At 35.1% G+C, this 16,793-nt stretch overlaps 1 protein-coding gene across 1 annotated transcript; it reads right to left on the bottom strand.

The window, feature by feature from the left end:
* Positions 1–6,869: 6,869 nt before the first annotated feature.
* Positions 6,870–15,022, bottom strand: LOC108746299 (glycosyltransferase-like protein LARGE1). Its single transcript, XM_018482978.1, has 12 exons — positions 14,697–15,022; positions 11,733–11,885; positions 11,535–11,665; positions 11,276–11,459; positions 10,324–10,868; positions 10,084–10,233; positions 9,341–9,643; positions 8,614–8,810; positions 8,409–8,550; positions 7,331–7,461; positions 7,141–7,233; positions 6,870–7,006 (listed from the first exon to the last, which is right to left on the bottom strand). The coding sequence occupies exons 2-12, from the start codon at positions 11,809–11,811 to the stop codon at positions 6,901–6,903; spliced, it is 2,061 nt and encodes a 686-aa protein (XP_018338480.1). The 5' UTR covers positions 11,812–11,885; positions 14,697–15,022; the 3' UTR covers positions 6,870–6,900.
* Positions 15,023–16,793: the final 1,771 nt, after the last annotated feature.

The raw sequence follows: 16,793 nt of genomic DNA, 5'->3' as shown, positions 1-16,793 counted from the left end.
GGGGGGGGTAGCATGTACCTTTTTCCCTAAGACAGAAACGTGAAAAGTGTAAATTTTTATCATTAAAAATAATGGAGAAATTTTGCACTTTTCACGTTTCCGCTCTACGGAAAAAATTACATGATCGCTACTCAGAACATTCCAGCAACATTGCAGCAATATTGACATGATACTGCAATATACTTGCTGGAACGTTGTAATGATGCTGCAACGTTGCTAGAATTCTCCGTGCTGTATGGAATACGGAACGCCCTACTTATGTAACGGTGCCACTTTGTATTACGTTAAATGGGTAATAATCTATTACAGCGATTGTAAATCTATATTAGATGTAAGTGCTGCGATGACACTCGACGCGTGTTTGAAATTGTAAGAACAGATCGTATTGCAATGTACGATAAAATGTACAGTATAAAAATGTGACGATTATTTCTACCGATGTTAATTGCACGAATATCGTGACCTTTGAAACTCATGTAATTCATCAATTATCGTCAGAATGTGACCGAATGGAGTCGAAAATAACAGCGTATTTTGTAAACGAGACCAATTTGATGTCACTGCCCGATTGGTCTCCGCTACCATCGTGCTAACCATGGATAACACCAAAAAGACCAGTTTATAATGTATATATATATACACTCCTCTACCGATCCAAATTCACTTCGGGACTTCAAATTAATTGAACGTTACGCGCGGTGCGTTCCAATTAGCGTAACAATTACAGCTCGATTGTTAACAATTGCGGCATATCGCGCATAATATCCGAATGCTCGCGTAAAAATTATTGACTAGCTCTCGTACGATTGCAAGTAATCAAAAGGACAACGCCAATTGTATCGTGGACGAATTGTTAGATGGACATGATTTAAAAAGATGACGATATTACGACGTGTCGTAAACGCGGAGTGAGAAACAGAATTCATTCGCGTCCCCATTTTGAGATACGTTCGATCGCTACAATTCTACCGTCGACGACAATATATCGTAAAGTGGAACGTCCATGCGAGCTATATATCATCAACCAGCGTACGGACTTATGGTCCCGAATACCTGATAATATTGCCGATAAATCGTCTCTCCTTGAAACTGGAAAACATGTGACTGGTTGAAGCGCGGAGCTTGTCACGCGCACAGCCGGCAACGCGTTTTTCTTCCGCGTTGAAGTTAATGTCTCTTCGAACTCATTCGAGCTCGCTTCTCTTTTTTTTTCTCCTCTTATCGCGATACGATTTCCGTGATACGAGTACATACAAGTGGTCCCTCTTTGCGGTGCTCGCATTATCCTCGGCTGTGGTGGTTAACGCTGTCGATTCGCCAGTTCCGTTCTCGCGCGAAACATCTGGCTACGATACATCGTGATAAGGAGTGCTTTACGTTCGCTTACTCCACACACACACACACACACACACACACACATACACACATACACACATGAAGAGCCAGTTGGCGATATTTCACCGCAGGTAAGGGTAGGTAGAGAACGTTCTTTAACTGCGAATTTATCGCCAGCGAACCATCCACTCTTTATGCTTTTGTTACCTTTTTTATCTGGGAAGATTAACGTTTCCCTTTCTCTAGCTTTAGCAGGGATTTCGGACGCGATTGTATACAACTTGTTGCGATTGCGCGCGGCCGCGGTTTCCGCGGCGAAGCGCCGAGCGATCGAGGAAACGTATTCCGAATGAGTCCCACGCGAACTTGCCTTACCATTGAACGACACTTGAATTCAAAGGGCTCTCGATCAATCCCGTATACCCTTGTCTCCCGAACTCGGCGGCGACCCGGATCAGCACTGTTCAAGTAAAACACGACGGATCTTGCTCCATAAATGCATCACGGGAAATTGCGATATATCGGGAAGACACTTTACGTCGACTGTAAACACGGCGCTTCTTCTTTTATGCAATCGCACGAGAAGTTTCGATTTATTAAATACCTCGGTATCTCACACGCGAACGCAGATTAAAATAAAGATTTCCTTAATCCTCCGGACGTGAGTCTCTACTGGATCTATTCAATTATATCCTTGCTGACGATAAGTCGGTCTACTGGAGAGAGCTACTCAATTATAAATCTCTTTGTCAAAAATATTAAACAATTTAATTTTCTTTATGTTACATCTGCGTATTTGAATTATTTTTATTAAAATATATACTTACCCAGTAAACATCAATCAACGGTAATATAATACTAATGTTATATTCATATTCAACAATATAAATGTAATATGACACGTAACAGTTACGTTGAGAGAATTTACTATAACAAGTTGTTGAGTATGAAATTATAATATCCATTTCACTTAGTGTTTACTGGCTATTTATAATACTTTTATGTCATTTTATTTCCTTGAAATTAATTAGTGCTTTTTATTTAACATAAGTGGGTTTCACAAACCCAGCAGTGATTATGATTTTGGTGCCGGTTCTGGAGGGTTAAGATGAAGCTTAGGTTCGAATGGAAAAAAAAGAAAAACCTTCTGTTATCTTGTGCACCCTGTGCACATTTTGTCGATCGAATTCTCCTTTTAGGATGTTATTCGGATCGCGATACGAATATATAATTTAATATTTTATTTTATTCCGCAGAGTTAGATTATTTCAATTCTTTTTTTTATATATTTTTTTTCTTTCTTTTAAAGCTATTCCTTTTATTTCGCACCCTGATGATTATCTGATTTTAAGATCGATTCGCGGGACGCGTAAAGTGCGACGGTCGCAACTTAATAAAACCAAGAACCATCCGGAAAACCGAGCTTTTCGTGCCCGGATTACGCCAAACAGTATTAAGCGCTCGATGACTACGACTCGAGTGCAAACTTGACAGCCGTCCGGGTGAGACGCGGCGGAGAAAATAGCGGCGCGGTCGTGTCGCCTCGATTTTTCGCCGTGCCACCGCGATCGACGAGCTCGACAACTTATTGCGGAGTGTTACCGTCTAACTCTCGTGCGCGAAAAATGTTCAGTCGCGATACGCCGCGACAGCCTGAGAAACGTTTTCGGTTTCTTGTAGGCCAGTGCCAACCGATTTTTCCAACCACGACGATTTTTCTATCTCCGTTTCTTCCCGAATCGTCGAATCAATGCATGCGGAACGTGTCGTTCCATTGTGTTTGTCTCTTCTTACACGTAGACTTGTATCGCTATTCCGCTCAGCAGCCCGAACGTGTCGTGCAAAGTGCAAATGAGAAGGAAATCGCGCTTTCGTGACACGAACGTACGTGAAAAATCGAGCTCGCACGATCAGAGAACATCGGAGAACAGTATTTTAAGCGGCCTAGCAAAGTCGCGGCTCGCCTAGATCGACCTCCGTGCCGTGCTATGTACATACACTCTTCTCTCTCTTTCTCTCTCTCTCCCTCTCTCTTTCTCTTTTCCTTCCTCTCAATTGCACCCTATCCGTACAATGCTGTTCATATTGTAAATGATACACAATGCAAAACCCGCACGGCACGGGTCCGGTCGTCACCGGCGCCACGAGTATATTTTTGTAATTTTGTATTTTGCATTGCGCCTTTCTCCGCGATCCGACGTCTCACTCGGTCGATTATTCCGGAGGATCAATTTCCGTTTGTCGATACCACTGTTCAACCCTCGGATACGTTTGATGGGGGTAACGTGAGATCTACGCACATTCCGTGTAACACTGTGGGAAAGTGCTGCGCGCATCCGACAGTTAACGAAGCGAATGTACGTACGTCATATACCCCGGCATCGGGGATAATTTATTGATTGTCATCGCGTGTATTCTGAATTGCGATTGCGAAACCGCCTCACTTGTGCGTCCTGCTCCGCGAATGTTCGATACCGACCGATCACGGGACCGGATAACATCGATCTTGTCTTTTTACGATCGACCGCACTTTTGTACGAAGCCCTCTCTTTCTCTCTCGTTCGTATAATGAGGCACTTATTAATTCTTAACAACGAAGTAATCGAGATTTAAACAAGCTTTTATTTCTATTCGAGGAATAACCGAGATTTTCAAATATCAAAGAACTCTTAAATATCTTAAATATCACCGAATCAATTGAACGTTCAATTTCTATCATTCTTTTTATTTTTGTACACAGTGTAGAATTTCAGTGGACTCTATTTTAAATTATTCTCGATCTATCGAAGATATTCTCATTTTCGTCTGTTGAAGGTTTTTGTTCAGTTACAATTACGTTCCAAGATACATAATTTTCTATTCATTGACAGAGTAAAAAGAACATATATTGCTAGAACTGACATTATCGGGGACAAAATTAAAAACGCAATTTCACACGAATGAGAACTAACGTCATTAAACACTTTCATATCGTGATGTTGTATCGGAAATTCTCAGCGCTCAATTATCTATCCAACTGCCAACTACAACGTAATGTCGTCTGCGTGATATTTCAAATATCGTGCACGCACATTCCTCGCTTCCAATACCTTTCGATTTGTACGTGCTCGTGCTGAAGTGTTACAGTAATTTACATTAAAATAGGGTAATTTACGACTAGCACAAGCAAGCTCATTTAGGCTGCTCCGATTTGTACGCGCTGCACAGAAGAGAGCTTGACACAGTCAACATTTTTGTCGAAATTGATAGCGTTGGCGTCATTTCAACAATTTTAATATATTCGTAAATATCACGCATATCATTATCATTTACATGATTTTAATACCATTGGTTATTAAATTTTATTATGAATGCTTTTACAATTTAGATTTGTTGTATGATTTTAATGAAAACATTGATTATTAAAATTATTAAATATTTTGAATAATTATAAAATCAATTTCGAATTTTTATTTTCTATTTCTCACGTTCAAACGTTCAAACGTTTAGGTACTTTTATGCAAAATGACAAATATGAACATATTAAATTTACGATATGACGCTTCACACTTTCTGCCAATGAGCGGTCAATCGAAGGTAACCGTCCAACCAGTAGATTGGTCCAACTTACAATCTTCCGAGAAATTATTTCTGAATCTAATTAGAACACTTTTTATAAGACATGTGCATTTTATAGAGCATAGTTCAGTGAAAGTTCATACAGACCGGATAAAGCGAATCACGCTAAATACTTAGCATTTTGCATTTATTACAACATTCTGTGGCATATAATTTTGCACTCTGCAATTACAGCATATAAAATGGTTACGTATATTCTAACAAGCTCTGGCTACTGTTTTGTTTTTTTAAATAAGGATTTAAAGAAGACATTTAGAAAAGACATAAATTCTTTAGATTATACGCATCTTTAAGTTATATGCATTCCTGACATAAGTAGAAACGGTCAAAACAGATATTTCGCTTATTATTGCGAATTCTTTATGTCTATATGCTGGATTTTTGTCACATATACATAAACAAATTTACATTATTTTTATAGCGTTTGAAGTATTCCGTAAATAACTTAATTATTCTCTCTCAAGACTGACACTCTTAGAGTTAGGGCAATATCTTCTGGTTTTATGTACTTTATGAATGAACACTTCTCGTTATTTCTCGATAGAATTATATTTATACGAAACAACGCCATCATGAATTTTGTTTAAGTTAACTTTGATATAAAATATGTTATGTAAAATTGTTCCTTTTAAAGAGATATAATTTGTTATTCCACATACATTTGTATAGTGAAACATACGTATAAACATAAATAATTATCGTTGATTAACATCGATCGAAGCCAACTGAACTGTGTTCATTTGCTTCTATTACCTGTTACAGAACAATCGTTGTTTAGTTGATAAGCCCTTTGCCTAACGCATAAACAATTGTTAAAACTGCCTAATTGCCGCACCTAATGGCGCTAAATTTCAATGAAGGAAGAATGTAACGTGTACGAGTAAAATAACAAAGTATTGTAGGAAAACGTAAATACGTCGCTAAATATGCATAATAATTCTGTTGACATACATGTCGAACTTGACAACGTCGTGTAAGGATCGCATCTGATTAACCCGTGCTTAACGAGTATTTCTCTGAATCGTCATAGATCGCAAATCAAAAAGAAAAAATTACCATTTCATTGACGCAATTTCGTATCACGGACGAAGAGTACTATGAGATTGTGGGCTAAGAAGATCGAAAAATGTTTTTGTCGAGATATGTAAGCCGGAATGATAATGTGAATGTAAATGATTTATATATGCGTGTCGTATGTTGTAGATAATAATCTTAATTCGAAATGTAACATCCGCGTTCTCGCCAGGTTCTACATGCGGTAAAAATATCAATGATCGAGGAAAAATTTCATTAACGAAATATTTTTACCATTATTCCTACTAATGTATTCTTGCTATTTGTACGATTTATTAATTTTATATTAGTTTTCTATATATACTATGTTTTAATATTACTATATTTTTTAAGATATTACTATGATTATTATATTTACGCTATATAGTTACTAATGTCGCTATTATTGTCGTCATTACTGTAATTATTTATAAAAAAAGATACCTTGCCTTGTTATGAACGTCTCAATTTTCAATGGTTTAAATATAAATTTTCGGTCGAAATTATGATTTGTATGTACAATGTATTAACATACTGGCGCTGTAAATATTATACATATTTTATAAATGAAATATTTAGTGTGATTGTAATATTACAATAATGTACTGAAAGCACCACTCTGTACACTCCACTAAATATATGGGTTAAATTTTAATAAATATTTCCCGATCCCAAATCTGATCCATTTTTATCTGTTTTTTAAATATTTTTATTACAATTATTTGGGACTGGTAAATAAGTAAATAACATATGTTTTATTTAAAAGGAGGTTATTTTTGTTAAGAAAATAGCTGCAATATACAGATTTTCATAATATATTCACAAATTTTCAGTAAAAATATAATACTCTTATCAATACCATTATATTTTTAAATGTTAAAATTATATAATTTCTTAAATTTTCTCTTCTTTGGTCTCTTTCTTTAGTTTTGATAGTGCAGTCTCACCGTATTTTGCCACTAGCTCTTTGACAAATTCATCCTTCAACTTTTTAAGACACCTGTAAAATAAGTAGAAATCCAAAAAAGATTATAGCAAACAGACATCTTAACTTCTTCATAATATAATGTTACAAAATTCTAACGAATTTTTTAAATAAAAAAGCCTAATGATATGCTATATATGCTATATTACCTTCTATAAACAGAATCTGTTCTAAACTTGCCGATGTCTAAACTAGGTGCATGAGGTCGATGTATAATAAAGGTATCTGGCAAAACGATATATCTGTAATTTCAATTTTCGATTTTAATTATGCGCTATATGTTAATTAAATTGGAGCAGATATTTCATTATTTAAATGAATAAAATTACTGTGCCTTACTTATAATCTAGCGCCGTTAAATGGGTCACGTAGGAAACTTTATTCCAACCAAATCCGACAAATCGAGTGTCGTATCGCGGAGCAGATTTTGATACTATTATATAAGGCTCGAAATCTGGCTCCCATGAAACCTACAACATTTCCTTTATTATGCATTTGTTGTTTTTCTTATATAGCATATATACCGCAAAAAATTTTTTGGAAAACGACAAACTAAACAAATAAGTGTTTCTTATAGATTTTGAGCCTAAATCTGAATTCATAAGGCATTTTTCTCTATCACATTCAATTTTTTAGATAATTGAGAAAAATGATGGAAATCTGTGTAAAGTCTTATTATTGTGCAAAAGGCTATCTACGTGAATGTCATGGAAAGTTTTTTTTTAATTTCAGAAATGGATATTTTAAGCACATTCTACAATTGCATAAGCGTAATTGTAAGTGATTGCAATTGTAAGAATTGACCAATCACAGGCGAATATTCTTCTCATATTCGACTATGATTGGTCAATTTTTATAACTGCACCATACAATTACGCTTACGCAGTTGTAATATGGGTTTACTTTTGGAAATAAAATAACAATTAAAAATATCTATTTTTTTGAAGCTGAAAAAACTTTCCACGACTCATTCAAATTGTCTGACTGTTTATTAAACAATAGTACTTTACACCGATTTGTTTTATGACGTGTTAGACTATATTTAACAATTAGTAAAGCACAGTTTTCTTCTTACACTTAGTATTTTTATATAAATATATTTAAATCAGTTTTGTAGCCACATTTTAATGTCATTTAATTTTGTTCTTTCTTCAAATGTTTCAATTTTCACAGATTTTCTATTATTTTTCTCAATTACTTCACCTCTAACAAACTGAACGTAATGGAACAAAACGACTTATAATTTTAAATTCAATGATCCAAATCCTTAAGAAACACCTACTTTGGTTTGTGTTTCTCTCAAAACTTTTTTTGAGGTCATGTATTATTTATCTTTAGCAATGTATCTAATAATATGTAGGGTGCTCCCAAACCCGGTATCACTGGCAATTCTTGTAATTATGGATCTCGCACGCACTTGGTAAGGCTCTGTACTGTTTCGCCAAAAGCTGTAATTTGTGGCAGCGTGTCCTTGTGTCCAAACATGATAGCGAAACGTGTATAAAATACCGCGTTTAAGAAATTTTAGTAGTTCATCTTTGTTGGCGGGGAATGTGAATCTGTAAGAGCCGACTTTTCTTGATAAAATAATTTATTTCGATATTGCGAAAACGATGAATTACCTATAGCGTTCGGTTTCGAATGCTGGCACGATCAAAGCTACTTTATCCGATTCATTGATATTCAACCGGTTAATATAGTTCATGATATTTTCATATAATCCAAATTGCGGAAGGAAATCGACATCTAGTTGGAAGACGAATGGAGTTGGTACGTATGATATCGCAGTATTTCTTAAATAATTGATAGGATAAAGATCCTAAATGAAAAGTAATAATTTAGATAAAAAGAGAAATTGAATATATTAAATTCTTATCTAAAATAATGCAATGTAACATATATTTTATATTTAGCATATCATCTTAAAACATAGAATTTCATGTAATATATTTTTAATTCTTCATATCCTGAAAATTGTACAGTTTTGACCAAAAGTATAAAACTCTCACAAATTCATGTAACATTTTATATTTAATAAATAATAAATTGAAAGACAATTTAATTGAAAATAAATTTCATTGAAAATACTGTTTATTTTTGTAATAATAATTTTACAATTTTATAATAATTTTAATCTTTTGTTGTTTAAAATTTTTTTTTATGTTAATCTTTTGTTAGTTTTTCTTTGGATTTTATTATTAGCTTTTCTAAGAAAATGTAATAAATTGAAAGTGCTTTATACTCTTACGGTCAAGACTGTAATTAAGAAATTGCATCCCTTTTATTCTGCGATGTTTTCTTCTAGAGTACAAATTTACTGTCGCTTTTAGAAGCATAAAGACAACGCACCCCGTCTTTGTACACGACATGATAAGCGATGTTCCTTCTCGTTCGCAAATCCACGGAGCCTCGCACAAACTCCAGAAAATTCTGGACCTCCGCATCGGTCAAGTAAAGCGCGACGCTTATAGTCCCTGGCCAGTGTTTCGATAACGCTTCCAACAGTGGTATCCTTTCGATGCTACACTGAGTGACTAAAGCAACATCCGTTGACGAATACATGTTATAATCATATTCGAGAAGAAAAGGGTGCGTGCGATATAAAATGGTAGCGCCTTTCTCGAATTCCCGACACGGATTTGATTCGTTATACTAAAAAATAAAAAAATGCGCATACAATGAGAGTCGTTACAATCGTATTAAATAGGGGAGAGTTGCTAAAAATTATACCACTTAAATTATTTTTTATTATATTTTCCATTTGATATTGATTTATATTCAAATAAATATTGAAGATTGTAGCTTGATCTTTCAGATATCTGTAATCACATATTTATTTATCAGCAATAACAAATTAATTTGTTGTTCTATCCAACATGTTGCAGTAGGATTATTAATCTTATGTTTTTAATTATTTTCATTCATTTATTAAATTCGATATTTTCAAAGAAAGTATGCGCGATTTAGAAGACCCACAGATACGACTTAGGCAATTGATAAGCATTCAGCAACTTTCCCTTAAGATAGGGCTTTATAGGCTCTCTCTCTCTCTCTCTCTCTCTCTCTCTCTCTCTCTCTCTCTCTCAACTCACTGGAAGTGCGCTCTCGTGCTTGTCACAGCCGAACAAGCGCTTTCGCAACAGATTGCCATCCATTTCGAGAAAGACCCGGTGCAATTTTCGAAACTCGTTAGCGTGCTTATTATGAACGTCTTGCTTTCGCGGGGAATTCCAATGGAGAATCTAAAAGTAAAACAGACGCGCTCGCTCAAAAATCGATCGATTCCCACTCTCGACAACGGTATAATCGAAATTACAATGTACGGGACGTACGTTTATGCGATTCGTGTCGCGATAGCACGTGTCACTTAACGTGTGATCGCTCAGCTGTATATTCCAGGTACATTCTATTTTGTATACGATACTCGGCTGCTCATTGATCACCGCGTTTATCACATCCTGATCGGCTAGACTTGTCTCTGGTATGTGTCCCAGCACACGTTTTGTCACGTTCTCCCAGGATCTCGAGAACTTTCTGTCCCGTAAACGTCGCAGGTGCATCAACATTACACCGGTGTTGAAACCACGGCCTAGGGCCGGCCACGGCCGCTGACCATATGACAATGCCTTCACATACCAATTACTCTGATTCTCGACCAAGCCCAGGGCCTCGCCAACCGAGAACCTCTCAAACATCTTCCACAATGGATGCATGTCAGTCAGGACGGTTACGTCCGTGTCCAGCACGAGCACTTTGTCCTCTCGCATCGCATCCTGCAGTATTAACTTCAGGAGACCATACACCCCCGAATAATGCTTATTCGGTATCCATGAAACCCTTGGTACCCAAACTTCAGCTTCGTAGAACGTTACATTTACTAAAATAATCCCTTCGAGCGATTAGAGGCAAAAAAGAAGTAATTCTCGCGCGATTTCGTTTGACATGCATTTATCCGATATATAAAAGTATCCAGTATATTGTATGAAAAGAACTATTTTTTTCTCTACTTCTTTTAAAAATCTCAATTTTAATAAAACTTCAAGTACACACCTATATTTGAAAAATTAACAAATTTAATTTAATTTAACAAATTTAAATTTAAATATACATGCATTTTATATTTATTTCAGAAAGGTAATTTTTTTCTCTATTTTTTTTTTTTTTTTTGCTATACATTGTACTTCGCACGCCATGTTAACACAAACGTGGATAAAAATTAGGTTTCTCTGCTGCCGTACGCATCACAAAGAGGTAGTGCGTGCTCTGTCGTAAAAGCGTACAAACCATGTGGCAAATCCCACGTTCGAAACAGGGTCGAAAGCGTTTTCCTCGCAATTTCGTCGACGAGCAAATGAAAATGCAACGGATTCGTGCGATAAAACAGAATGGACTTCACTACGGTTACGAGAGCGAAGGTTGAATTGTATCCGGCGCACACCATGGCTACGTGTATCGTGTCGCATTTCACCTTGAAAATGTAGAACATCACTTGCCGGTATATACGGCGAGCACTGATGAAAGTATAAGGTTTACGAGCGTTTACCTCGAAATTGTTTTTTAACTGCGACCGTTCGGGAGAGCGATCTTCCGCCCACAAATTCGATCTTTCCATCCCCGCCGATAACGATCGCCACTTCCCTCCGATGCTCGATTTGCCTATCTCCACGGTGGGAACTGAAAACAACGTTCACTGATGCTTTTCAGTGCTAAAGAGAAATCGATGTAACGATGTCGCAATTACCATTCAACAGCAGGTACAAATAAAAAACCACGGATGGTACTAAGATGCCAAACAAACATCCTAGCCATGATCGAGCCATTGTAATATGCCGTACATGTTTCCCAATTCGTGATATGATGTCGCAAATCAATTAGGCTAGATGCACGTTGAAATCTACGGAAAAAGAGGGGAATTAATTTCGAAAAAGCGATCAACCTTTCTAATATCCTTTGCTTTAAGGATGTATCAAATGCATTAGTATTTTATACTTGAAGTATTAAAAATGATTTATGTAGCTTCAAAATTTATTTATCTGTGTTTATTTACAAATCCAATTTTTGCATCATAATGAAACATTACATAAAACATCTTGATTACTTAAATACTTTCTATTGAAAAACAGATATTTTTGTCATTATTTTATAATACATTTCCGTATCTTTCAATTAGAATTTAATCTTTAAATTTTAAAAATATAAAATATAATATTAGTTATTAAAATTTTTGATTCAGGTTCTAAAGTGCTAAATTTTTCGTATTAATTTTATAAATGCAATCTAAAAAAATCTGAAATTTTTTCGAAATTTTTTTTATTTTGAAAATATATACATAATACATCCTTAAAAATGTATATAATACATTCTTAAAGTCCTAATTACACTAGCGATTGAATTACGATTACGATTGACGATTGCTTTTCAATCAATCAGAGCAAAGTAGTCACCGGTTGCTCTGCTCTGATTGAGGTTGAAAAATAATCGCCAATTTATTGCCTATTATATATAAAAACAGTTAAAAAAATACTTATTTCAAAAATAATTGGTAAAACACACAGACGACTTTAGAATCTTTCCAAAAGTGAAATACTCGATAATATTATACCTTGCAATTTATCGAGAAACATTATCTCTAATGCCTGATAAGAAAAACTAGAGTCAAGTTTTGTCTAATTATATTAGATGATTTCAAACATACGCTAGGCGAATGGCAGCCAGTTTTGCAAAAATAACACGATATCATTATAGTAAATTTGATTAGCGCTTAATAATAACTTGGCAGTGCGGAGCATTATTAATAGACGTGTACATTCTTCGTTCATCTAGTTCGCTCGATATCTGATGCGTGATGAAAGTCAATAGATCATGTTTAACATGCGGGTTTATGAATGCGTTATATCCAATTTCCTCACGTTGTACATACATAACAACTATACGAATGCGACGCAATCATAATGCATGCAAATTAGCGCCATAAATGAAAATGTTGTATTCCTTGCGCAGAAATTCGAGATAATTATACCGCGAATGCGAATTCATGCATCAGGATTCGATGCATGTTAACAAGCAGACATTAATATCAAACTGCCGATAAATAAATGGCCTAATATAAAATAACCGGACCTAATACCCAATATGCCCTATTCACTGTTTATGGGTAATAACACGGTGAAATTAACAGGAGCATTATTTCGTTATCCAACCAGAAGCGATCACGGCTAAGGCTATCTTCATCTTCAGGGATCAGAAGACGAAGATAGCTTAACCGCGGTTGCTTTTGGTTGCATAACGAAAAAATGCCCCAGATACAGCTTTAATAAGTTTTAAGGGTTGTCCGTCTAACTCAATTGATTCATTTGTTATCGTCAGTAAAGCAAAATGTAAACTGTTATAGTCATGATGTAATATTTCGTAGTAATTTTCTTTCTATCATCTAATTGTAAGTATCAAGAGATGGTTATTAATTTCTGTAGTTTATTTTATTGTGGCTCTGTATTTATACTTTGTAATAATATATATGTTTATTGTTAATTTATATTATCGACAACATTTTGTTTATAACCAAAGAGAGGAAATTCTTTTTAAGATAGAACCAATATGATCCATCTCTATCCATACAAGACATGGACGCTCATTGGACAAGGACTGAATCGTTATCCGCATCGAGGAAGAAACACAATGTGGGTAACACTAATATATTAGCGTTTATGCAATTGCGATTAAACAGATATGCCACGTAATAAAACTGGATATAATTAAAAATTAATAAAATAAAATGTAAAGTAAAAAAGCTAATAAAAAAAGCTGTGATTAAAGCGAGGCTGAGTCTAGATAAATGTTTACTTTACTCTTTTTCGACTATCCTGTAATCACCTTCCGGCTGTTAATTGGACATATGCGACCCGGTTTACATTCTCGGATAGTGACGTGCTTGTAACGTACACTCGCACATTCGGTGACAAAAAAAGATCAGAATTTCAGTTTATCTTTTTATTTCAAATGCCAGCTTCGAGTACCATTTACAGTTATATTAAGTCGTAATCACACTTTAGCGATTGCGCGGTTGTGATTAACAATTACTTTTCAACCAATCATAGCATAACAATCACTGATTTCTTTGCCGTGATTGATTGAAAAGCAATAACTAATCACGCAATCGTTAGTGAGATTATGAATTTATGAATTATACATGATCCAATGAACGAATCAATAGAGTTTCCGCAATACTGCAAATTTGTTTATCCAGATATGAATGCTAAGGTCACGTTACCTTTTTCTTAACAACTAAAAGGATAACGTGATTTTAGCGTTTATCGTATCTGGATCCACGTTATTGCAAAAACTCCCTAATTATTCACGATCGCCGACGCTCGATGGAACGCTATATTTTCGAATATTTTTCTTTTTTTCCATACCTGCAGCAAAAAATAACAGAAAGTGCTTGACAAATTATTTAAGAATTTATACGAGACAGGAAGCGACGAGTTGCAACATTTGATAGTTTCTCCCATGATTTTATATCTCCATTGTTCGCGTTTTATCCAATTTTTCGAGGAATTAATTTGAAAAAACGTAACAGATCAAAATTTCAAAAATAAACATCTAACAATATAAATTCTGATGCAGAGAGTCAATGCATAATTCGCAGACTACGACCTTCGCGACGATACATGGACGATAATGACTACCAGCGGCTACCAGTACGTACCCAGTGCCGGCTCGACTGTCGTCGCTCTCGTTCTGTGCATCCGGTGATGCCGGTCCGCCCGGTCCGATCTCTGAGACAAGCGGAAGTAGCCGCGATTTCTCCGCTGAATAAAATACACTGGCGCGAAGCGAATGTCGTTGTGCGTTCTTTCTTTCGTTCTTTCTCTTTCTCTCTCTTTCGAGACGACGTGCCTCGCTGGCGACAACGTAAATTGCCGCAATTAGCTCCGTCGCGACGATAACACGATACCACTCCCACCGGCCGAGCGGAAAACACAAGAGCGCTCCTCACAATCAACCGAACGATGCAACGTTCGCCATACAATACAATGACGTATTGCAACTATCGTCGCACGACCAAAGCTCTTGCGCAGTCCAAAAACGCCGTCGGTAATAAACGTGCCGGCAATTTATTCTCGACGCAAGATGACAGCAGCGTCTTTGTCGCGTCGAGAATCTGGATACTTTCTACCCGGTTTGTGATTGATCCGACATTTTTTATTTATTCCATTTAAATGCATAATGAAAATACATTATGCTTTTACTTAAATGCATGATGCATGAACATGAACTTGCTGTCGTAATATTTAAGATTAGAGATACTACTAAATTTTTACGTATTTTAAATTTTAATTATAGTTACCAGCACCGACGAGATACTGAAACCTGAGGAGAGGACATAAGGGCCTTTTTTCTGTAACCGTAGGCCTTTTCTTCGCCCCTGCACAGTACTGTCTTCTGAAGAAGTAGATGCAAACTAACAATATTTTTTTTTCAGTGCTTCTGATGAAAATAAATAAACGCTAAAATCGTTGAAATCCCTATTAATTTGATAGATTTATTTCAGTGATTTATTTATACAAAAAAGTTTGTCGTAATATAGTTTTAAATGCATGCCTTTTGCTAAAAATGTTTAGTGCCGCTGTATGCTCCCTATTATTTATATTTTATTTAACGTTTTTGTTGCACTCTGCACAGGTATTTGTGTTTCCATTTCTTTTCGCGGATAAATTCATAAATCCTGTCTGCAAAATAAACAGCGATATATTAGGTTAAGTAAAAAGTCATCGCGTTTTTTTAAAAGACATCTATCAATAAAAACCGCAATTACTTTCTTACCAACAATATAAATATATCTTAATAGAGTAAAGTTTCAGCTTTAAAAATCTCTTTTTTAAATTATACGATACGACAATTTTTAATGGAGTTATGAGCAACTAAAGTCAAAATAATTCTTTTATTTAATCCGCGATAACTCAGTAATCAAAAGTCGTAGGAATATTAAAAAAAAACGATTTTGTATCAAGGAAAGTATCAAGCTTTCACGATAGGTAATCGAAAATTTTCTCAAATTCGTTTTGAACACGTTACAAATCCACAAAGTGAGAAGAAAATTTTTCGTCTTTTTCAGCTCGTAGTTTTTGGTATGTAAAAATTATCAAACTCATGTAAACTTAAAAAATGTGATAAGCTTTTAAAAGTAGAGATTTCAAGCTTTAAAACCCTTTTTTTAAATTTGAATTTGATTCATTATTGACGAAGATATTGTATACAACTTTGAGCTAAAAAATACGCGATGACTTTTTACTCAACCTAATATTATATATGACGGAACATCATACGTAACTTGGACAGTTTAAAAAAAAAATTCTTTTTATTCTCATTTATTAATGTATCTTTAACAATTGTTTAAAAGTATGTTTAATTTAAAAGAAGAAGAAAGTGTTGTTTTTTTTATTGTTGTACAGACTTATAATGCAAGCAATAGTAAATTTATAAAAATAAATTAGGAAAAAAAGAAAAAATACTAATTTGTTGCCACCTTAAAGATTTTCGTAAATATGTCTACTTAAATAAAAACGACAATATACACTGGTAGAAAAGTTTGCAGTTTTCCTAGGCCCTTTGCAGTTACTGTTTAATATTACTGTATTTTCATTATTCAGTTGTACCTATACTGAGTAGGAAGGATAAAAGTGTGGTATAGTTTTTTATATTCTGTCCATTTTACGAGCAGTCGACTTGCTTATTAATCAATTTAATATCTTTTATTTGTTGCGTTTCTATTTAGTAAATTAATTCATTTTAAGCAACTTCT

Source organism: Trachymyrmex septentrionalis, unplaced genomic scaffold (assembly GCF_001594115.1).
Source record: "Trachymyrmex septentrionalis isolate Tsep2-gDNA-1 unplaced genomic scaffold, Tsep1.0 scaffold165, whole genome shotgun sequence".
In the NCBI taxonomy this organism is placed as follows: Eukaryota; Metazoa; Arthropoda; class Insecta; order Hymenoptera; family Formicidae; genus Trachymyrmex; species Trachymyrmex septentrionalis.
The sequence above is the reverse complement of the archived record's forward strand: the minus strand, read 5'-3'. Positions and strand labels throughout refer to the sequence as shown.